Genomic DNA, 21,927 nt, shown 5'->3' on the forward strand with positions numbered 1-21,927 from the left:
CAAGTGGACAGACTTGGTTTTGCTCTTTAAATATTTATTCAACAACCACTATATACATAATTGTATAGTGCTGGAAATATGTTTTTAGTATCATATTTGTGTTTTCTATTATCTTCATAAATTTGGAAAAATCACTCTTAAAGTAGGTTTTATTGCAAACAATGTATTTCTGGGTCAGAGCCATGCAGCTGTTAAGCAATGACAGTGTAACATACTGTACTGCAGGGTTCTTTTCAAGAGACGAGTCAGATTTGATGTACATCACATTTGAGGGAAGTGTAAAACATCCTTGCCGTCAGTTGACTTTCACGTCTTTAGGCCACCAGTCTGGCACAGCCACCTCAAGTGTCACTGTGGTGTCGTCAGAAGATTTAAGCGTCAATACCTCTTTGGCATGTGCCATACGGATTAGGCTCAGACCCAGCTCTCCAACCCCTGCTCGGTACTTCCCAGCTGGCTTGCCGGACTGTGTTTGCAGGGAAGCTCCGTCCTCGAGGTCTGAGACTGGAGCTGACAAGCGTGCTGGCATCAGGCGTTTGCGAATCACTCCAGTGTGATGAGTCCTGGCTGTGAGCTCCTGGCCAATGTAGCAGCCTTTGCTAAAGCTGATACCCTGCATGAAGACCAGATTCGACTCTAGTGGTAGTGCGATCCCAGGGGGAAGGTCCTTCACCCCCTCAGGAAGTCCTACACAACAACGACAGCAGAGAAAATAAAACTTGTCAAAACAATGTCGAGAGCACACGTGCATGCAAATCCTTTACCCTCAACCCACCACTTTTTCAAATGCAAACAGCATGTGTACCATGACTTGATGTGTCTTACCCAGTGCATAGCGATGTCTGTGATACTCCTCTGTGTCACCTTTCTGACATGATGAAATGACATGTAAGGGGTCAACCTGACTGTCCACCACCAGTCTCCAGCCCATCATCTGAGTTCGAGGATCAGCCTCCCATACCAAAGCTTTTTCTGGAGAGGAGAGCTCCGGTTTATTCGCCTCTTCAGCCGTGCTCTTCTGCTTTGGAAGTACAGCCCATACAGAGAGGTCTGGACAGGGGTTTATGTTGACCTTTCTGCGAATCTTGTACACCTTCAGATGTCTCAAGATTGAGTCTTTAACTGTGCTGTCGCACTCCAGGAAAACCCCCTGTCCTGCTTCAGCTTCTTTTAAACTGAAAGGAAATACAGAACGTTTACATAGACATATGCACCTTATATGAATTTAGTTTGAACATATGTTGCTCTGTGTGACGACCTGAATTAATTATATTTTTTCTGAAAGGATTTGCTGATTCCCAGAAGGCACGCGTTTGGAAAATACAGCACTGCAAAATGTGAAATGTTACTGTATCCTGGAGCTTCTTCAGGACACTTCTGAATTTTCCCTAGGGGAAGAATAAAGTATGTATCTTTAATAGAGCTACGTAGCGTCACTAATGTCCTTATATGCATAAGATAAACGTACACATTCTCCAGGTGCAGTAAAAAAAGCGGTTTGAGTACATTTGTACCAAACACAGTCTGTTCATAAATTCACCATGAACCATATTTTTGATGGGGCTTTTTATATGTGACACTGTTTTTTCAATCACAAGAAATTGTAAACAGACGTCTATATCTGCCAAATGATTTGATAAAGAAGATATTATTTGATCTTGAAGGACGATAAAAAATAAAAACTACTAATTTGACAGAACCTACATAAACCATCTGGATCAAACCTTGACCTGAGCATGATTGTGCAGGCACAGCTCACACTTTAACACTTGAAATAAAATGGATTCCTATCATCTATGGAAACATTAAAGTCCACTGGCTGAATTAGTCTTTTTTTTTTTTTATCCCTTTTAAGAAAAAATAGAGGCTGTGATCACTTTCATCTTAATATGGTCACTTTGGCAACACATTATAAACAACAAACCCATATATAACAGTTTACAAAGACTTACAGTCTGACATTGTATTGACTTATTGACGAACGTGTCAATAGAGACATTGAATAAAACGTTGGAGAAGGACAAACGATAGGAATAGAACAGGAGAATAGTAGAATATAATATAATAACATAATTATTGTATTGTATAATTTGATTAATTATAAAATATAACATAATACTAGATAGGAGAAACGAATATGTATCATGTTCAGCAACACAATGTCTTGTTATATATTATTAGGGATGTTTGGTTACGCCCTTCAAGGGGATTGAAAATAAAAAATAAAAAAACTATTAGATCTGAAAAAGTATTTAATAAAATCTAAAGTGAAGACAAGTGTGTAGTTTGAGTTTTTAAACTGTCATCTGGTGATAGCTGTAAAGTTTGAGCCTGTCTGCCAGCACAAGATAAGGAGCCGCACCCTCGTTATTTACTAAGAAAACAAGTGAGAACAGAAGTATACTACACCTGAACAACAGGATGTCATACAGTGTCCTTCCTTGTACATTCAGCATGTGTGAGTACATGACTTTGTGTGCAGGCTCCTCCAGCAGCTCCATGTCATTGGTAATAATCCCCTGAAGAAACGGACTCGTGTCTTGTCCCTGGATCTTCAGTAAGCTCCGGTGACACATGTGGTAGCACACAAACTGTCCAGGTGCATCTCCTCCGTTATGAGTCCCCTGGCTGCTGAACCTCTTCACTTGGAGTCCTGACGGAGACGATGAAGCACCGGACACGTTCAATGTTACGCAGACATGTCGATTGCAGTATTTTCTGGCGTAAACACCGAGACGGTGAGCGGAGGTGAACGACCCTCTGCCGAAAAACAAAAGCCCCATAGTGTATGTTAATGTTAAATTACAACTTGTAACTAAATGAAGTGGTCTGAGCTACTATTCATCACAGTGGACGACTACATAATGCTGCACACAGCCATAGACGCCTCCATTTTGCCATCCCACAATGCATTGCTCGATAATATTCAAACACGTGTGATGGTCTGTGACGCTGTTTTGCTTCAGTCTGTGAACACTTCTCCAGTGATGGTTAGTTTTTTTCACTATAATAACTTTTTGTCTATAAAAGTTATATTAGTTAGTTATATGTTAGTTACTGTTTTGTTTTGACCCTCACTGTACGAAATGCTATCAGGCAGGTTTAAGCCAAACATGTCATTTACAGCAACAAGTCTGAGTAGGCTATATAAAGGCTGTCATGTGAAAGTCTTAATTTTTAAGATTTGTTAAATATCAACAACATATATAACAACAAACCAGGTTTTTTTATATGGGCTATTGTCTTTTTTTTTTACATAGCATCTTCTCAGCATACTTGTGACAAACAGATGTTCAACATATCTTAAATGTAATTTGAAGAACAGCCTTCCATCCTTAAAAAACAACCTCTACATTTTGAAATTTAGAAAACAAACCATCGTCATACAAATGAAAATAAAAAAAAAACAGAGAGGCATGAAATGAGGGTTGAAATAGGTTTATTTCCTCTTGATTAAAATACTCGAACAGTCTTTAAAAGTTTGAGGCACTTTGAAGTATCAGAACACTGAAGGCTGGATTAAATATTACTCTGCAACCGATTCTAGAAACATACTGCTTTAATGACGGAAAACATGCCGTAACACAAGGTAAATGAAGTTGAGTAGCTAAGGGTGGGGTTTTCTATTGTAACCTACAGTATGTGTATACTATGTTCCCAGTTGTAAAGCATGCATCGTCTGCTTCAGATTGCAGAAAATCTGTTTTTTTTTTTTTTTTTACTTTCAAAATATTTGCTATGCACTAACCCTCTCCAATATGACACAGCAGGGTTGAGGAAAATATAGAATAGATGAAGGCTTTGTACGCTATGACCTAAAACCAACAGACTGAGCAGATGTTGACCACAAGAACCTACAGTAACACAGCCCTTTTTCAATATCTTTATCAAAATATTTCACTTTTAATCTGCTTCCAGCTTCACTCATCCATACTACACCCCCAAAAAAACATCTCAAAATTTCCATGCATCCTTCCAACAACAATCATCATTCTTAAGCAGTGACTCTGTGCATTTGTAGTGCTTTTCATCGCCTTTTCTCATTTGGATTGAAGGTACAATCACACACTTACAAAAGTTAAATGTCTTCATGTTAATCCAGTTCAGTGGCAGTCAAGGGTAGATCAGATAAATAGCTCTAAGCAGTCTGTTTATACTTCGATATTTTAGCTGGAATTAGAGATGTTTTACTAGGTATTTATGTTTCCAAAAACTATGTTATAGGATTACATACAACAGTAAGAAAGAAGATTCATGATACTCGCTTTGATATTTTCCTTAAAGTATTTCTCTTTTTTTAATTCCCAAAACTGAACTGTAATTCTTCGTGTGATTGAAATTCTCAGTTGTTATTGTCTTAAAATGCATCTCAAACACAGATCCTCCAGCTGTGTTTCCCTGCAGTCTCAAAGTCCTTAATGTTTTCTCTGTTAATTTACTAAAGGAGATTCACCTCTATATCCAGACAGAGGTCTTTCCATTTTTTACAATAGTTGCAGCCTTCTCTGTGGCCGACTTTGGCCTTGCTCCCTGTTTCTCCTGAACTGTATTAACTCGATTTTGCTCTGCCATTGTGCCCCCAGAAGTAGGACTACTTGCTCTGGAGGTTTGTTGGTTGTTTTTGGTTTGATAAGTTTGAAAGGCCATATCAAGCTGCTCCTGGGCCACCCGGAGGTGCCGGTGAAGGCTGGCCAAATCAGAAGGGATGTTCTCATCTGGGCTGATGCACTGCTGCTCCTGCGCCACGTTGGCCACATTCTGCTCGTGTGGGATGAGGCTGTTCGGGATCCTGCTAGGTTTGTCTGTCTTCATCACAAGGTTGTACCCTGGAGGGGAGCCTTGGATGTTGCGAGTGAACGGGTAGCCGTAGGACGTCCGTCGGCCCCGAATCCTCTTCATACGAAGCGTGTCCCGAAAGGTGCCTATTCCCAAGTGAAGCATCTCACACACGTTTAGAATTAGACAAAGACAACTTACCACGTACATGATAAGGAGGAAGATTGTTTTCTCCGTAGGTCTGGAGATGAAACAATCCACTCTGTGAGGACAGGGGATCCTGTTGCATACATATGAAGGGCTAACTCGAAATCCGTAGAGGAGATACTGTCCTGCCAGGAAAGCAATTTCAAAAATAGCACGTGACATGAGCTGAAGAACATAGATTCTCATCAGCCCTTCTTGCATAATTCTTCGGCGCCCATCGTGCTTTGGTGGGTCTCTGCTTGTGTTGCCCACGGGTTCAGGCTTGGCCTCTTGCACTTCCAGTGTATCCTCGTAGATCATAGGCTCAGCATCGTCGTCTTCATCCTCCTCTAAGACGTCCTGCAGATGGTGGCTTTCTCTCCACCTCGAGTGAGGAGGAGGCTTTTTTCTGAGCCTGTCTTGCTTCCTGCGATCCTCCTCCGATATTCGGGCAATCTTGTGGATCGCGTAACCCACGTACATGATGGAGGGAGTGGAGATCATGATGATCTGGAAGACCCAAAAGCGGACATGTGAGAGAGGGGCAAAGGCATCATAGCAGACATTGTCACAGCCCGGCTGCTTGGTGTTGCAGGTGAATTTTGTCTGCTCGTCCGAGTAGATCGACTCTCCTCCGACTGCTGTGAGCACGATGCGGAAGATGATGAGTACAGTCAGCCACACCTTCCCCACAAAGGTGGAGTGGTGGTGGATTTCTTCCAGGAGACGAGTGAGAAAGCTCCAGCTCATGTTGCTCTGGTAAGCTTTTCAACTAGAATCTGGAAAGAGAATAAAGGAATTCATTGAGATCTATTGTTTAATATTTGGTATGAACTGCAATAGGGTTTGTCTTGCTGATAACACATTTTGTTTCATGACATTTTGTAATAGGAATTGTTGGAAGTAATAACTTGCAGAAGTTTTTAAACATTTAAATATCTGCCACAGTATGTCCAACAGTATGTCCAGAGCTAAAACTGACATTTTCAAATGTCTTGTTTTGTGACTGCCACTTCAAAAACCCAAAGACATTAAAATAACTATCACAGTAGTAATAGAAATATATGGCATTGTCAAAGAACTTACAGCTCCTGTGAGGATTTTTTTTTTAATGGTTATGAAACATTCTGAAATCAACACTTATACGGACTGATTCTGATGAGACCTAAAAAGGATATAAGGGTGTTTCTACATACGCACAATTGTTTCATACTGTGCCGGAGCCCAATTGCATCCTCTCCCCTCTCCCCTATTGGTCTACAATTACATTAGTAATATTGTTCCATGCCTGAGTACACCTGGGTATATACACAGTCTGATACAGCAGGGGGCAGTATGCACATGATTGGTTTGCAAATACACCAACAAGTCTATACTGCTAACTGTGAATGTTTTTGTTATTTCTTAGATGCTATCAGCGACCCTCTTCCAAATCTACAGTGCGGCTCAGAAGACTAAATGGGCCCATGCTGTGCTGATGAAACAGTTTCTGAAGCTACATAGAGCGGTCCACTTTCTTTTTTGTACATGATTGCGTTCACATCCCTTGCAGACCGTACTTGTGTACACCTGATTCTCCTCTGACCACTTCTTCAAGCAGACTACATTTGTGCTCAGTCTGATCATATGAACCAAACCTTGGGGTCCTTGGATCTGGTCTGTTGTGAGGTTAAATATACTTTACAGAGTGGTAAATAACAGTGTTTAGCACAGTAGAACTTGTTAGAAGGGACATTGATTTTCAATTGATTGCACAGTCAAATATAAGACAATGACTTGTGTTGATAAAATCAGTGAGTGAGGCGATCACTCCGTGTAATGACATTACACTCAGTAAATCTACATCCTATTTGAATAGATTGGGAGTTAAAGGCAAAACATAGCAAGGGATGACAAATAAACACTCTGTCAACTACACAAAACCCCACCAGCAACAACAATCACTTTGATTGTAGCTTTGACCCTGGAACACAGCAAACACACGAGTGTGACAGACTGAGAACACAAACTGAAGCTGACAGAGCACTGAATGGATAAAAAAAAAATTGTGCTCCACATGAAGTGCTACATCAGGAACATACTGTACTCCGTATTTTCAACACATCATGCCAAGGCTCACACAAACGTGCGCACACAAATAAACACACACACAGTACAACTGATGACATGAAGCCTCACGCTGTCTCAGTCACTGGAGACTGTGAGGTGAATGAAGCTACGAGGAGGAGACAGCGTAAAGCTTCTGTCCTCCCCTTTCAGAGCTGCAGAGTTCATGTTGATCTTATGACTGCGGCACTGTGTTCCCTGGCGTGGGATGTGCCATCTCCCCTGCCATCTGAGTGAACAGGAGAGGCTTGTTGCTCTGCCACGAGGCCTCCCCTCCAGATCCAGCCTGACTGGGGAGGGGGACCGCCACATGGAGACAGATGGCACCTATATGGTGGGTAGCTCATGTGGGCCTCAGGATGGCATGACATGAGGAGACTACCGAGAATTTACACTAAAGTTTGAATGAATTTGTTTTCATGGCGTTAGTGTTAAACATAAATCTTTAATTATGTCATTCCAGTGAACCTAAAAAAAACAACTCTACGTTTATTCTACTGCTTGTGATGTAGATGTTTTGCTACCCTGTCTTAAATTGTCCCTACAGTTGTTAAAGTCGATTGTCCTCAAATGGGATTTTCCACTTCAGTTAGAAAAAGATTCAAATACACTGATGATAAAGACAATTCACATGAAAATAAAAAAAAGAAAAGATACTTATTAAAACAAACGTATTTCCACTTAAAACATCATTCAAGGTCGTGTTTAGATTTCTGCTTCGTTTTCATTATTTCTACAAAGGTGTCATACAGAACAAAATACTCTGAATCTTTTACAGTTTTTCTTTTTACACAATTAATGAAATAAGATCAGGACATCGACAGATTACTGTAACAAACCTGGTGCAGGAATACGGGGTAGTTTAGAAAATACTGTATGACATTTTCCGATCTAATAAACACAAGCTATTTAATCACTGACGCAAATACAGGCCTAATATGTTTAACCTGAGGAAGCATGCATCACATTATACATTTAAAAAAAATGATCACATATTATTTACTGTTTCAATTATTATTTTATTTTTTTTACGATATATGAGAATATTTATTTGAATTGAAAGGATTATTGCAACTGTGTTACATTATCTTTCAACATGATTAATGAAAACATAGGACATCAAACAGCAGTTCACAGTCTGAAGATTTGCATCTAAAATGCCAAAATTCAGGGACAACTGAAAAAAAAACTACCCACCTGGAATAGTTACACATTCATTTCCCATCCTGAATGTCTCCTCTGCCCTCTCTAGAGATCCCCTCGACGATCTGATCCTTTGAACACCTCTTTCATCTTCATGTCCTGCCTTCCTCTTCTTAACACAACTCCCAGATTGGTAAGAAAGAAAAAAAAATAGACAAGGAACAATTTGGATGTTGATTTGTTCTAGACTTTCTGTTAATCCTGTTTTCCTTCAACTCTGTAAAAAAAAGTGAGGTCTCACTGCTGTGAATCCCTTACATTCTGACTTGTGTCTGGTTTCTATTACACCAGCCTTCTGCCCAAGAAGAAAGTATAAAAAACAGAGAGGAAGAAGAAAATCCTCTGGCGAGTGACCCTCATCCCAGGGTTCAGACTTGAGGATATCTCAGTGCAGACTGAAACGAACACCGGGCTGAGAGAGCGTGTTAATCGCAACGCAGCCGACCTCCCCCCAACACTCATGTGCAACATTTGTAACACAGATGATGAGGGTCTTTCTCTTGCTCTCTTCTCTCACTTTCTCTCCCTCTACATTTTGATATCTCCATCCATCTTTGACTATCTCACTTTCTCTCTCTCTCTCTCTCTCTCTCTCTCTCTCTCTCTCTCTCTCTTTCTACACCTTCAAATCTCCATCCATCTATGACTCTAAGCGCCTCTTGCAGATTAAAGGCTTCATGCCCCCCGACCACCTACATCAGAAGAAGCTTATTTGGAATATAAATAAATAAAAACAATAATAATAAATAAATTAAAAAAAACAAAATGTTTCTCCCTTTCTCTACACACACATGCACACAGACACACACGCACACATCCACAGTGAATGCAGACTCGCAAGGTCTATATTGTTTGTCAATTGCCAAACCGTTTACAATGTGCGACAGTTGTGAAAAAAAAAAACAACTTTAGGGAGACAAATACAGGGAGTCTGAGGACAGAAATGTCACAGAGACATTAGCCACCTTGCCTCAGTGCAGATCCGCCAGAATCTAACCAGCAGGTATGCTCCGTCATATCAAGTGTCATAATATTTAGATCCTCCATCCAGGCAGATGGCCAGAAAACAGAACAGTGGATAAGTCGCACTCTGCTCCACCGTTGCACCTCGTTTTCCGACTTCATGTTTATGCTTCTACAAAATGGCTCATGGAGCATAGTAGCACACGTGGCTTAGAGGCATGTGATGGATTTTTCGACATAAAATCAAGTGACTTTCCTGCACATAAACTACTTTTAATTGCTTTTTTGTTCTGAAGAAACAAGGCACGACGAAATACAGATTAAGAGAGGAGATTCATGCAGGGTCAGAATCGGAAAGGAATTTCTCCATTTCCTTCTCCTGTGTGCCAAATCTTGGCGTTAAGTTTGGGAAGTGATCTTAACTCATCTACTTTTAATAGAGGAAAGATAAACGGGTTAGTGTCTGGCTTGCATTAATGAAATGTGTCTGCTCAATATCACAGTGACCAAAAAATGTTTTTATTACTTATTACTCTAACATCGCCCTCAATAACCCTTAGTCATGACCTGTAGCTATAAAGCCAAGAATAACGTTCAACATCAGTAAGGTCACCATCAATCAGATGAGTTCTGTGAATGAGGATGAGAATGAGTTCATTTCCTGTCTCTTCATAAATTGTGAGAATATGAGACAGTCTCAGAGAGAGCAAAGAGAACTGCAGCAAGACATGTCAAGAAATAGATTGTACAAGTCATTTAGATGGTATTTAGTCTGATTAGTCTGTGTGCTGAAGAAGGCTCAGAGAGCTAGCCATCTGGGCCCTGCAGGATCTGTCCTCTGCAGGCCTCGCCTCCGGGGCTCCCCTCTCCATCTGACGGAGGAGATGTGGCGTATCGAGCACCGCTGGTGCAGCACCGGGGAGAAGGAGACGGGGCATGCTGCTGGAATGACTAGAGCATTTGGGGTTTGGACATGTGCTCACCCTAAGGGACGGATATGCACGTGTTATTTTATTTTATTTTTTTTGTAGTTCTAGTGCATTCCTTTTCATACACATTTTTTACGCCCTCCAAAAGACACAGATGATACCGGGCAAAGCATCAATAAATAAACATTCAAGTCAAAGTCATTTGGAGTTCCTGGACAGTTGGTGAAGGATAATGGAATTTACAATAAACACTTGTGGAGATGTTATCTGCTTGACTTTGATGGAATGAGGCATGATATGCAGGTCTTTAATATGAACTGTGTAGTACTTTTCATACTGCTCTGCTTTCAGTATTAATGAAACAAGATGAGAGTGTCTGAAAATGTTTGAATAGCCAAACTGAGAGCACCAATGCATTGAGTCAATGACTTTCTAGTTTGAAAAACGTTACTGTGTCCTCGGACATGTCAGGCTACTCTAGCTTTGGGAAACTGTGTTTCGAGTTGATAAATATTGATTGGACTGCCGAGAGCCAGGAAAATATAACAGCATTCCCCTGTGAGACATTGTTTGACATTGCTGTTGTCACAAGGACTGGCATCCTGTGACAGCCTAATAGGAGTGTTTAATATTCATAAGGTCAAAGTTATATTTAATGTTAAATGTAAAAAAAGAAAAAAGATTCACATTTTTTCCGTCCGTGGCCACATCTGTGAAATGGAAACAGCTGTGAAAAAATACAACATGACAGCTGACAAACATGGCAACAAACTACACGACTAAGACTCAATTAATTGTTAAAATATATATATATATTTTAAGTTGCTGCTGTTCCTATTTATGAATCACCTGTGAATCTAATTTCGTAAAATTGTGTATTGTTGACCCCAAAAATAAATGAAGATCAGTATTTCCTTCAATTCCCAGGCAGTTTCACCTCTATGAGGTCACTGGGAGCTGTGAGGGTTTGAAGCATAGCCGAGTGTACAAGTGATGCAACACGGAGGAGTGAACATCTCACCAACTCTCCTTGGCTGCCACCAATGTCATTACAAGAGTTTTACCCTTATGTATTTACTGAACAAAGTTGATGTGAGCAGACTTGGGGCGGTGGAGGTCTGCGTTTATGTAACAGATCAAGCTCCTTCCATGTGACTTACAAGTCTCCCCCCCCCCGACCCCAACCACCACCTCCCCACCCCAAGAAAAAAGAGTGACACAAGACAACAGAGCTAAAGCATGCAACTCTGCGCACTGACTCCTTTCTCCCCCCCCCCCCCCCCATCTCTTCTTTTGCTTTCATTAAGCTGTGTTCTCCAGGCTGTGAGAGGCTATCCCATAGGCAGCCTAAGAGTGGTGGCAGTCCCATCTCATTTGCTCATTTTCTTCCCAGTTTCTCAGCTGAGCCTATCCTACCCCTGGGCAGAATGCGTCCCGTGCCAGTTTTACTAAGGCTGGACTTCACTGAAGCCACTAAGATGAAAAGCCTTGAGGTGGATGCCAACAACTTCCCTCAGCCAGGGCGCTGCATCTCCCACATACAAGCGAAGGAAGTTGTTTTGGCTGTGCATTACATTGTTAAAGCATCACACTCACAAAAACGATTAAAGATGATTTAAATACACCTGTCACATGCTCAAAATGTAGCTACACCTTGACACTACTGTACAAAATGATAAACACAAATATTCTTATTTTTTAGTTTATTGAAAGTGCCAAAAGAATAAACCTTAAAATAGGGTCAATGTTTTATAATATCTAATTACTATAAGCCTTCATTTTCATTTTTCTGGATCCTCATAAAATGGCAAATGAGGATGTAGAGCTTTTTTTTTTCTTGCTTTAAAAATGAGATTATGTTTTCTTGTGATGGGACGATGCAATTTCCCCATAGGGAGTTTCCTTTCTATGGTCCTAAAAGAATGCAATGGCATACTGTGAACTCATAATTTAGATAACAACGTACTCTACCTGTGTTATCAGACAATCAAAATGCTCAATGTCAAGGTCCAATTTAATGACCAATTTATGTTCACGAGTGGGAAGCCATAACATTTTGCATCATTGTTGCATCAAGTTGTAAAAATATAATGTAAAAAAGTACACACAGTAAACACACACACACACACACACACACACACACACACACACACACACGTACACACACGGTGAGCCAAGTACATCATTCACAGAAAAGTTGTAAATATTGGAAAAGTGTGGTTTTGATCAGCAGTTTAAAGTGGCCTTTGTTCATGATGACTGTCGTCTAAATGATAAGATGCATGAGGTCACATCATGATTGGGTTTTGTAGGTGCTAACATTACCCGCTAATTTCAGATTTCACCGTGTCCATGAACTGTATCCTTGACACTACAATATAAGACTGTTCACCTTGTTGGCAAGGTATCAAGATGTGGACGTGGATAACAGTTTCCTTCAATGAGCTCATCAGCTTTTGGACACTAAGGATCCATAAAATAAAGAAAGACAAGCTGTCAGTTATGAAAGAGAATTTGCATTTTCATAACCAGGACCATGTAATTAAGTTTAGTATATGTCCCTCGTTATTTATTTTATTTTACTCTGAAATAAGTTAATTTATTCTAAAAAAAACCCAAAACCTGTCAATTATAGTCTGGGCAGGAGGATTTGGATAAAAACATCATTAAATTGGACCTTTAACAGGCAAATCTTGAACTGCGAAAGTGTTGCATCCTTTGAGCAAATGAAAATAGAATAATTAAAAGCTTAACTTGTAAATTATAATGTATTTTATTTAATAAATGACAACGGCCATTACATTATATTGTCTTGTTCCTTGCATTCACATCTACACTCTCACTGTAAAGGCGGCAAATTCCAACGCACAACCACTCCAAATAAACAAAAAAAGAGCTCTTTGCTTGCAGAGCTGGGAGCCCTTAATCTTTGACATGATCTTGTCTTAACTGGCTATGTCATGGGATTATCTTGGGCAGGCCCAAAGGAGCAGCAGACCTAGTCAGGGTCATTTGGACTAGCAGAGATATGTTTACTGCAGCTCCTTCCTTCCAGACGCCTTTGTGGTCTTGCGATCCTCCAACTGAGTGAACTCCACACACTGATAGCGATGCTGCAGGTCTCTCACTGATAACAGCAATATAGCCATCTCTCTGCTTATGCAACTAAAGCTCTGATCAAACTGCACATGTAAGTATACTGTTAAAGTGTACCACTTAACACATGGAACATTACAGGATAAACTATTAAACCTGGTAAATTGCTGGTAATGCAATTTGTTGAGCAAAAGAAAATGGCGTAACAGTTCCTTAAAAAACCTTTGAGGTCCATAAGTGATTTATGATAATGTCCATCTAAATAGTGAGCAATGCACCAGCCAAAAACAAACAAATGAACCAGTATTGTTTCATGTATGTTCGCTTGGCCTTCAGAAGTGTGTTGGATATCTGTGTCTGTTTGTCATTGGATGTTTGATCCACTGGGTGGCAGTAACGTGTTTAACTGTTACTGACTCCTCTTTGATTTTCACAACTGTTTGACTTTCACAGAAACTAATAGAGGTAAATGACCTGTTTAGACTGTTATGACCAAGTCAAAGACTAGCAGTTCTGTTTGTGGGGGCAATGACCGCAGGCTGATTCTAGAAGTAATGACGAGTCGACAACATAAAAGCATGACTATCTTCTAATGTCCATTTGAGCTTTATTTCAGTTTAAATTATGGCGCTAATGTTAACATTTTCATGTTTGTCAGTTTAATCACTGCTAATGTTGGCATTGTGCATGAAAGGAAGACCATTAGTTCAAACAGATTACAAGGCTTTGTTGGGTATCAATATCTTGATAAGCATAAGTAATGTTGCATCCTGGCCAGCCCTTAATTAAATAAGTACATTCAGTTTAATTACAGAATCACAACAGAAAGTGTTTTTATGATGTATGGTACACAAGTAATCAGGGTTAAATTCTGAATGTTTAAAAATAAACACAAGGGGTTCAAATGGTGAGTTTCACAAAAAAACTGAAAGAAATTAAAAGATTATATGAAAGCAAACAGTAAACAAGCCACCTTTCTTATTTTCTACCATTCACTTCCCTATGAGGTTCTACATATTCAGATAAAAAAAATAACAGCCCTTTTTTATACGGAGTAGCCAACAGCTGTATAACATAGCCATCAAAGTTTTAAAAGGGACAACAAAGAACAATATAAGGCTGCACATACCTGTCCATGTGGATAAAGCAGGATCGTATTCTAGTCTTTATGGTAGGTGATCCTGGGCGAGCATCCAGGGGCATCGTTTCACTGTTCAGGCTAAAAAGCAGGATGAGAGAGACAATGGGTCATTTTTCTTCAAAACCCCTCACCACCAAGTACAGGCAGATGCTCAGGAGACCAGCAATTCTGCCAAAGGCCCCATTGTTTCCCAGCCCGTCTGCCTGCTTTTCCATGTCCACTGATTATTTCATTCAAGATGACTCCCACTACTACCCCATTCATTCACCCAGAAACTAACAGTGACGTAGCTCCAGAACTCCAAAACCTTGTGTTTCCCTTTTAGGCTATTTGAAAGTTCAACAGGGCTCGTGCACATATAATGGTAGATGACTACTAAATCATCCCCAGCATTCATTCTCATTTTATTTAGTCAGCCTCCAGTGCTTTTTGCAAGTTCAGTCATTTTATAAATCTAAACGTTTACTGTGATTAACAATTTGCTGAAGATGTTTTTCTTTTTGTTTTTTTAAAAGGTTATTATCAAGGCCAAGAAACATATACTTTTCCTTAGCTGGATAGAGAGAGTTATTAGTTATTCTTAATAACTGATGGAAATGTGGCGTGACAACTCCTTTTTCCTAATGCGTCATGGAAGGACAAACACTTGATGACCACAACTTTTTGTTTGTACTGTTTAACCTCTTGTTCTCTTTTTGTATCAAAAAGTGAAGTGCTGTAGGCTACTTGAGATACAAATGTGTTTAATACAATTCAACAAGGCTAATACAGGTCTTCATTGCTATTCCAAAAAAAATAAATCCTTTTTACAAAACTACTTCAGCCAAAGCCAATGTCTCTGAGTCCTCAGAGGTAGACTCGTCCATCAACCAAGCCGAAGTCACCAAGGTGGTTGACAAGCTCCTCTCTGGGGTTGGATGAGATTCGCTCTGAGTATCTTAAGCCTCTGGATGTGCAAGAACTGTCATGGTTGATATGTTTTTGTAACATCGCGTCGAGGTCGGGGACAGCACCCCTGGTGGTGGTCCCTCTTTTCAAGAAAGGGGATCGGAGGGTGTGTTCCAATTACCGGGGAATAACACTCGCTTACCTCCATGGTCTATTCCATGGTATTGGAGAGGAAGATCCGGCCATTAGTTGAACCTGGGATCCAAGAGGAACAATGTGGTTTTCGTCCCGGCCTTGGAACATTGCACCAACCTCCATCGGGTGCTCGAGGGTTCATGGGAGTTCGCCCAACAAGTCCACGTGCTTTGTGTCGGCAGTAAGTTGAACCTGTTACCTGTGCACATTGGCGTCCGGCAGGGCTGCCCTTTGTCACTGGTTGTGTTCATAACTTTTATGGACAGAATTTCTAGGTGCAGCCAGGGGCTGGAGGGAGTCCAGTTTGGGGACCATGGGATATTGTCTCTACTTTTTGGATGATGTGGTCCTGTTGGCTCCATCGAACCTGGAGCTCCAGCACGCACTGGGGCGGTTTGCTTCCGAGTGTAAGGCAGCTAAGATGAAGATCAGCACCTCTAAATCTGAAGCCATGGTTCTCTACCGGAAAAAGTTGGCTTGCCCTTTCCGGGTCGGTGGGGAGTCCTTACCCCAGCTTGAGGAGTTTAAGTATCTCGGGATCTTGTTCACGAGTGGGGTGAGGATGGAGCGTGAGATCGACAGACGTATCGGTGCAGCGTCCACGGGGTCCTCGGGGTAGACCCAGGACACGCTGGAGAGACTATGTCTCTCGGCTGGCTTGGGAATGCCTCGGGGTCCCACTGGAAGAGCTGGAGGAGGTGTCTGGGGTGAGGGAAGTCTGGGTGTCTCTGCTTAGACTGCTGCCCCCGCGACCCGGCCCCGGATAAGTGGTAGAAAATGGATGGATGGATGGATGTTCGGCTTAGTCATGCAGGTTAAAATTCCACCAAGCATGACATTGACATAAAGTAACAAATTACATTATAGGTTTAAAAAGCTTTCTGACAAAGACACCACAGAAAATTAAACACTATAATCTGAAAAATAAATAAAATGTATTTATATTTTCTATATATGCATGTGGTTACTGCACATTAGTATTTTGTAGGAGATGTCACACACAAACTTTCAGTACAATACAACACTTCATTGTACACCCTGTGAGAAATGTGTAGTAACCGCTTGTACAGATTGTACGCATGTACACAGTAAACACATAACAGTCAATGTGTTTGTATAGGGCATCAATAGTTGAGGTTGCAAAGTATTCCTTGAAGCATTCCCTTTTCCAGGTCAAACACTATCTGTAACCTGATGGTACAAAAACACGAGTGGTATGGGGTGAGTGCTTCGTGAGTTCTCTGTTTGTTATTTGTCTCTGCTTTGTTATTGAGATCTGAGAGGTTGTGGGTGGGCAGTCTAATGCCTTACAGACCTCAATAGCAACAGTTTCTTTTCCCCAAGTTGCTCTTGCTCACATCATTCAGAAAGAATCCTTTGTTTTAAACGTCAAAACTCATTTTACATTTTTTTAGCTTGATATTTCTAAAAATCCATTACCTAAAATAATGTTCCTAAAAGCTCTGCCATGATGAGAGCACAGCTCCATGCAGAGTTAAGGCACAGACAGATGAAGTACATGACTGCTATATACTTGGTGAATTAGACCATGAGACAAAGCAGATAGAGGAAGCAAATGATGCATAATTTCTTGAGCCAATAGCAGCTGCAATCCATTCTTACTGAATCAGGCCCTCTGCATCAAGGCTTATATTTGTGAGTGCTTATTATTCTTATTTAGAAAATTGAAGGGTGGATAATAATATTTACAATTTAGTTAGACTAACAGTATTTACAAATTGTTGTTGTTATGCAAGAATAAGAGAATTAGCTTAGTTGTGTGTAGTCACGTGTGTAGACAAACATGGTCACGTGATTCTTGAAAAAGTAACCAATGGATATTTAAAACTTGTTTTACCATGGAAATAGAAATTGAAATTAACTACAACACAAGGTCATCAGTCTTTATTGCAGAAAATGGATGCACTTTATATTACATTGGTAGGTTGTTTTATAATAGCCAGAGTTGAAGATAAAAGATAGACCCTGGAATCTGTTTGTTTGCACAGAGTTCATTTTCGGACAACTGCTAAATAATCTAGGTCAGAAACAGAAAAACAAACCCCCTTTGTAATTTGGGTTTACTTGAAATGGTACTTTACGAGGTCTGTTTAAACAATCTCATATGGTAATAATTAGTTCCAGATGTGTGTCTTGCACATGTGTGTTATGCGTGTGTGAGTAGTCAGTGAATGTTTCAAGAAATATCAAAGCAGCAGTCACAGTAAATAAAGGGAGACCTCCGGGGTGAATGACTTTCTTCTATATGTGACTTTTTTATATTTGTTCTGGTCGTAAAACTAATTTTTTTCGGGAAGCACTTTATAAAAAAAATGCTTCCAATTGAAACATCCTTGCATAAAACAACAGTAATTTATTGCCTCATTTGAGAGAAAACGGGAAGTATGAGAACTGTTAGTGTAAACTCTGCAGCTCTGTGAGATATGAGATGTCTGTACAAGGAGATGCTTTGTATTGCAAGGTAACCTTAAAGAAAAAATATAATGTATCAGACTATTTACTCAACAATGTATTTTATTCATCCTGTGATACGCTGTAATGAAGCAATAACATCAGAAACACACTTCCCACCCCCATTGATAACCAGACATGTGATCATCAAGTAAGGCTTGATATACAATGTAGAAACAGTGATATACACATTCATAAACGTACATGTTTAAGGTACATAAATACACTTACGGAGTAAAATACACTTTTAGATTTTTAGCAGATTAAGTTTTTTATTTTTATTTTTTTTAATATATAAGGCTTATTTATTAATAGAGCCCCATACATACAATAAACAATTCATAGTGCTTTACAAAACTGAATTGACAAACTGAATTTGATGCTCAGTGAATGATCAGCAAGAACTGATAATGCTATTTATCAAACAGTTGTTTAGTGGGAAACTAAAAATGACTAAAATAGAGTTCCAGTGAATGAGTAATTAAAGGTCAAAGATCGCAGTGTGGAGAAGCTACGGTTAGTTTTAATGCAGGTTTAAGGTACAGTGTCTGAAAAAAGGAGAAAACAAAACAATATCAATGATTTCTAGTTTAACCAGTCCAATGGCATTCTATTTATGCATGTGACTTATCTTGCTCCACAGATAGTATTGTGCATGCATGAGACCCAAACCGAGATGTCATGGTCCAACAGGAAAGTGATGTGACAAACAAACAAAGGCATGCCATTTTTCATGAAACATTACTGGAATTAAATTGACATCATTACAATCATAAGCTTTGGCAATGTAGGATCACTGAATGTTGAGAAAGCAAGTAACTGATAATTCTCTTTAAATTCATCAGGTAAAACAAACAGAGCTGTCATGGTGAGTGTCCAACAAGATTATTAATAATAATAATACATTTTATTTGATGGCGCCTTTCAAGCCACCCAAGGTCACCTTACAGGGAATTGCATGTAAAATACTTACAAAGTTTTTTTTTTTTCTAACTAAAAAAGTTGTTTCTTGTAAAAATAAAAATACATATATTTTAATCAAATTGACAGAATTACGCAGAGCAAATCAGAAAAGTGTTGGCTTTTGCAGTGTATAACAAGGTGCTTCAAAATTGAAGTGACTAGAAATGTTGCAGCCAATAAACTACAGTTAAATGTGTTTTACAACCAACTTTTCGATAAATACTTTGGCCATACTAAAGAAACATGATTGTGGAATTTAAGCTTGCAGAGATGATCAAAGTTTCATAACCATATAATGACTGGTTTAATATCTGAGTCTGTATCGAAACTGAACATCTCTGACAGGCTGCATAGATCCAAAACCCCACCGCCTCAAGTCAATTCCTGGTATCTGCACATCCGGGTCCTTGAGCTCAAACTCAAAATAGACCAGCATGAGGAAAACAAACTGTTTCAGCTCGTTGGTGGCAAAGAAGCGCCCAGGGCACATGGAGACGCCGGCACCCCAGGGCATGTTGTAATACTTCACCTTCTTCCCTGCTTTGTAAAACTCTGTTTTCTTCGATCCGTCTGGATTCAGAAAGCGGTCATATTTGAATGAGTGTGGGTCAGGGTGGATCTCTGGGTCAATCTGAACTGCACTGTAAGGGAAGACTGCAACCCTATCTCCCTTGCGAACAGAGTACTCACGTCCATCGGCCATCTTCAGGGTCATATCCTGGATCACAGCTCTTGTCAGAAGGGGAGCAGCGGTGAGTCGAAGGGTTTCTTCCACAGCACTGTCCAGGACTGGTGTTTTTAATAGCATCTCACGCGTCAGGTCAAGTAGAGGACCACCACATTTAACTTCCTGTCCAGACTCCTTCACCACCTTATCAACCTCTTCCTTCACTGCTGCCATAGCTTCTGGATGCTTCATAAGGAAGAGGAGCAGCCAGAACGAAGAAGGCCCGGTGTTCCCCTGAGAGGCCCACAGAAGTACAAACATGTACCTGTCTATCATCATCTCACTTTCACCTAAGTCTTCTTTGGCCTGCTGCATGTCCCACACCCAGCGACTGATGTTGTCCTTGATTTTCATTTTCTGCACTGACAGAGTGTTCCAGAAGTATCCCAGAAGCCTGTCTGCTTCCCTCCGTCCTCTCGGTGTCAGGACCCCATAAGCCAGATTGGGGAATAGCTGGTCATATTTACGGAACTCGTAAAATAGGGCTTCTGATTCAACTCTGTCTTGCTCTTTAGCTTTTTCCTCACTTCCTTCTGACTTGTGTGGCCTGTTGCCATAAAGAGACAAGTAGCCAGCCCTAAAAACAATATTGTAGCTGTACATAAACAGTCCATCTTCCATCCAGGTCTTTTGGTCTGTAGCTGATCCCAGATTGTGCAACATCAGGTTCTGCAGATTGCTCATCATAGCTTGTGTCATTACCTCCAGGCCGTCCCCTTTCAGGTGCTTGTTGCTAGAAGTCTGGAGAACAGTGTGGTCGCTCTTTTTAGCTTTGTAGCCAAAAACTCTTTGCACCAGATGCACAGCAAACTCATTGAAGTCCAGTTTATCCCGACTCTCTTTTACAAGCGCCCCAAACGACATGGGGTCTTGAAAGAATGTAATGTAAAACCCTCCCAGCTGTACCGTGAAAACATCACCATGCTTCTGCTTCATTCTTTCCAGAAAGGCCAATGTGTTCCTGCGAAACTCCAACACATGACCCAGCCAGGGGATGAGCCCCTTATCCAGAGGAGGCTCTCCTGGTCTGCGTTGTCGAAACACACCGAGGAGGTACAACCCTCCGATCAAGGCAGCAAGAATGCTCAGAAGGATTGGCAGCAGCAGCCCCATGTCTGATTTCTCTTTGAGCCACACAGAGATTTGAAGTGAAGGTCCAAATCCAGCATGATAAAGAGTATGTAGCTCCTCCCTCTATTTCCGCCCTCTAGCATTCCAGAAAATGACATAACCCTAAACCAGTTGAGGAGGAAACAGTGAGATTCACATTTTACTGTAACATTAGACGATTTGTTTTCTGAACCTTTTTGATCCCTATAGTAATTGCATTTACAGCAACAACAAAGAAACATAGTTTTATACATTTCAGTGCTGTAAAAATCTTCTGCTATTTCAGTAGACCAGAGATTTTGAACATGATGTGAGACTAAGTCTATAAGTAGAGTGAATCTGGCTGAGTAAGGACTTTTGTGTCTAAAGGTATGTCTTCATGAGAAAGTTTCTGATAACGAGCATATACTGAAAGTCACATGTAATCACTTACGTCAAACTCAAGGTCACTGGGTTTTCAAAGTTGGTACACAGAGGGAGTGTGGTTTCAAATAGTTTCTGTGATTTGTGCGATAAAAAAAGTCTACCATTCTATTGATTAGTTAGTTCTATTATATTTGCTGCTAAAACCAAGTAAAGAATGGTTATTTCAAGCATTGTCATAAATGCTGAAGTAAAATGGTATTAGCAAAAGAATAATATTTAAACTGTTGTAAAAAAGCTTGTAAGGTCTATTTTAAACTGCTAGATAGCAGGGGGATTACCCCACACAGCCTAAAAATGTCTAGATATAATGTCTAGGAATATACTAAAGTAAATCATATGTACCTGAACACTTTACTAATATTCAAATGTGCTTCTTTGTTTGCAGCAAACCTCAACAATTGTCGATCCCTATTTTATACAAACATTTCAGACCAATCAGGGGAGGATGCGATGGTGATGTTCACCAGGCAGGTAAAGGTGTTGATGTCTGGGAGGCAGGTAAACATGAAACCCTAATAATTAGATATTTTGTTAGTAAAGCTTTTCTAACTGACATGTTGTAATTGATTTGATAAATGAGAGCTACAAATATTTACAATATTTTGACCATCTAGAAAAACTAGTGACAGTAAATGGTTACAGGTTCACTGAAGGAGTCTGAAATTGGGGTGAGGCCGATATTCCTGACACGATTGATTGCATTGAGATGCAGACAGAGCAACACCTATCTCCTCTCGGTGTCAGGA

The 21,927-nt window shown here is 40.3% G+C and overlaps 3 protein-coding genes and 1 long non-coding RNA gene across 6 annotated transcripts; 1 reads left to right on the plus strand and 3 right to left on the minus strand.

Moving 5' to 3' along the window:
- Positions 1–13: 13 nt before the first annotated feature.
- Positions 14–2,906, minus strand: iba57 (iron-sulfur cluster assembly factor IBA57). The gene is made up of 3 exons (XM_079348086.1): positions 2,410–2,906; positions 826–1,175; positions 14–687 (listed from the first exon to the last, which is right to left on the minus strand). The coding sequence occupies exons 1-3, from the start codon at positions 2,781–2,783 to the stop codon at positions 296–298; spliced, it is 1,116 nt and encodes a 371-aa protein (XP_079204212.1). The 5' UTR covers positions 2,784–2,906; the 3' UTR covers positions 14–295.
- On the plus strand, positions 2,903–6,616 carry LOC306826635. Its single transcript, XR_013779460.1, has 3 exons — positions 2,903–2,990; positions 5,558–5,721; positions 6,371–6,616. It is a non-coding gene; the product is annotated as an uncharacterized lncRNA (long non-coding RNA).
- Positions 3,269–14,650, minus strand: gjc2 (gap junction protein gamma 2). Of its 3 annotated transcripts, none has more exons than XM_079348085.1 (3): positions 14,389–14,650; positions 8,266–8,383; positions 3,269–5,741 (listed from the first exon to the last, which is right to left on the minus strand). In XM_079348085.1, exon 3 carries the CDS (start codon positions 5,710–5,712, stop codon positions 4,456–4,458), a length of 1,257 nt encoding a protein of 418 aa, XP_079204211.1. In that variant the 5' UTR covers positions 5,713–5,741; positions 8,266–8,383; positions 14,389–14,650; the 3' UTR covers positions 3,269–4,455. The 3 variants fall into 3 exon arrangements, with proteins under 3 accessions (XP_079204211.1, XP_079204210.1, XP_079204209.1); XM_079348084.1 differs by having other exon boundaries at positions 8,266–8,393; XM_079348083.1 differs by lacking the exon at positions 8,266–8,383 and having other exon boundaries at positions 3,270–5,741.
- A 3,350-nt stretch (positions 14,651–18,000) lies between these two features.
- On the minus strand, positions 18,001–20,817 carry LOC306826521 (5-beta-cholestane-3-alpha,7-alpha-diol 12-alpha-hydroxylase-like). Its single transcript, XM_079347885.1, has one exon. It carries the CDS (start codon positions 20,756–20,758, stop codon positions 19,223–19,225), a length of 1,536 nt encoding a protein of 511 aa, XP_079204011.1. The 5' UTR covers positions 20,759–20,817; the 3' UTR covers positions 18,001–19,222.
- Positions 20,818–21,927: the final 1,110 nt, after the last annotated feature.

The sequence above is a fragment of the Symphodus melops genome (genome assembly GCF_947650265.1).
Source record: "Symphodus melops genome assembly, chromosome: 7".
Classification (NCBI taxonomy): Eukaryota; Metazoa; Chordata; class Actinopteri; order Labriformes; family Labridae; genus Symphodus; species Symphodus melops.

Excerpts from the sequence above, each read along its gene's own strand:
- iba57 (XM_079348086.1), bottom strand. The coding sequence starts at position 2,783 with ATGGGGCTTTTGTTTTTCGGCAGAGGGTCGTTCACCTCCGCTCACCGT. Across the intron at positions 1,176-2,409 it reads TATGACATCCTGTTGTTCAG|TTTAAAAGAAGCTGAAGCAG; the intron begins GTGTAGTATACT and ends ATTTCCTTTCAG. Across the intron at positions 688-825 it reads CAGACATCGCTATGCACTGG|GACTTCCTGAGGGGGTGAAG; the intron begins GTAAGACACATC and ends GTTGTTGTGTAG.
- gjc2 (XM_079348085.1), bottom strand. The coding sequence starts at position 5,712 with ATGAGCTGGAGCTTTCTCACTCGTCTCCTGGAAGAAATCCACCACCAC.
- LOC306826521 (XM_079347885.1), bottom strand. The coding sequence starts at position 20,758 with ATGGGGCTGCTGCTGCCAATCCTTCTGAGCATTCTTGCTGCCTTGATC.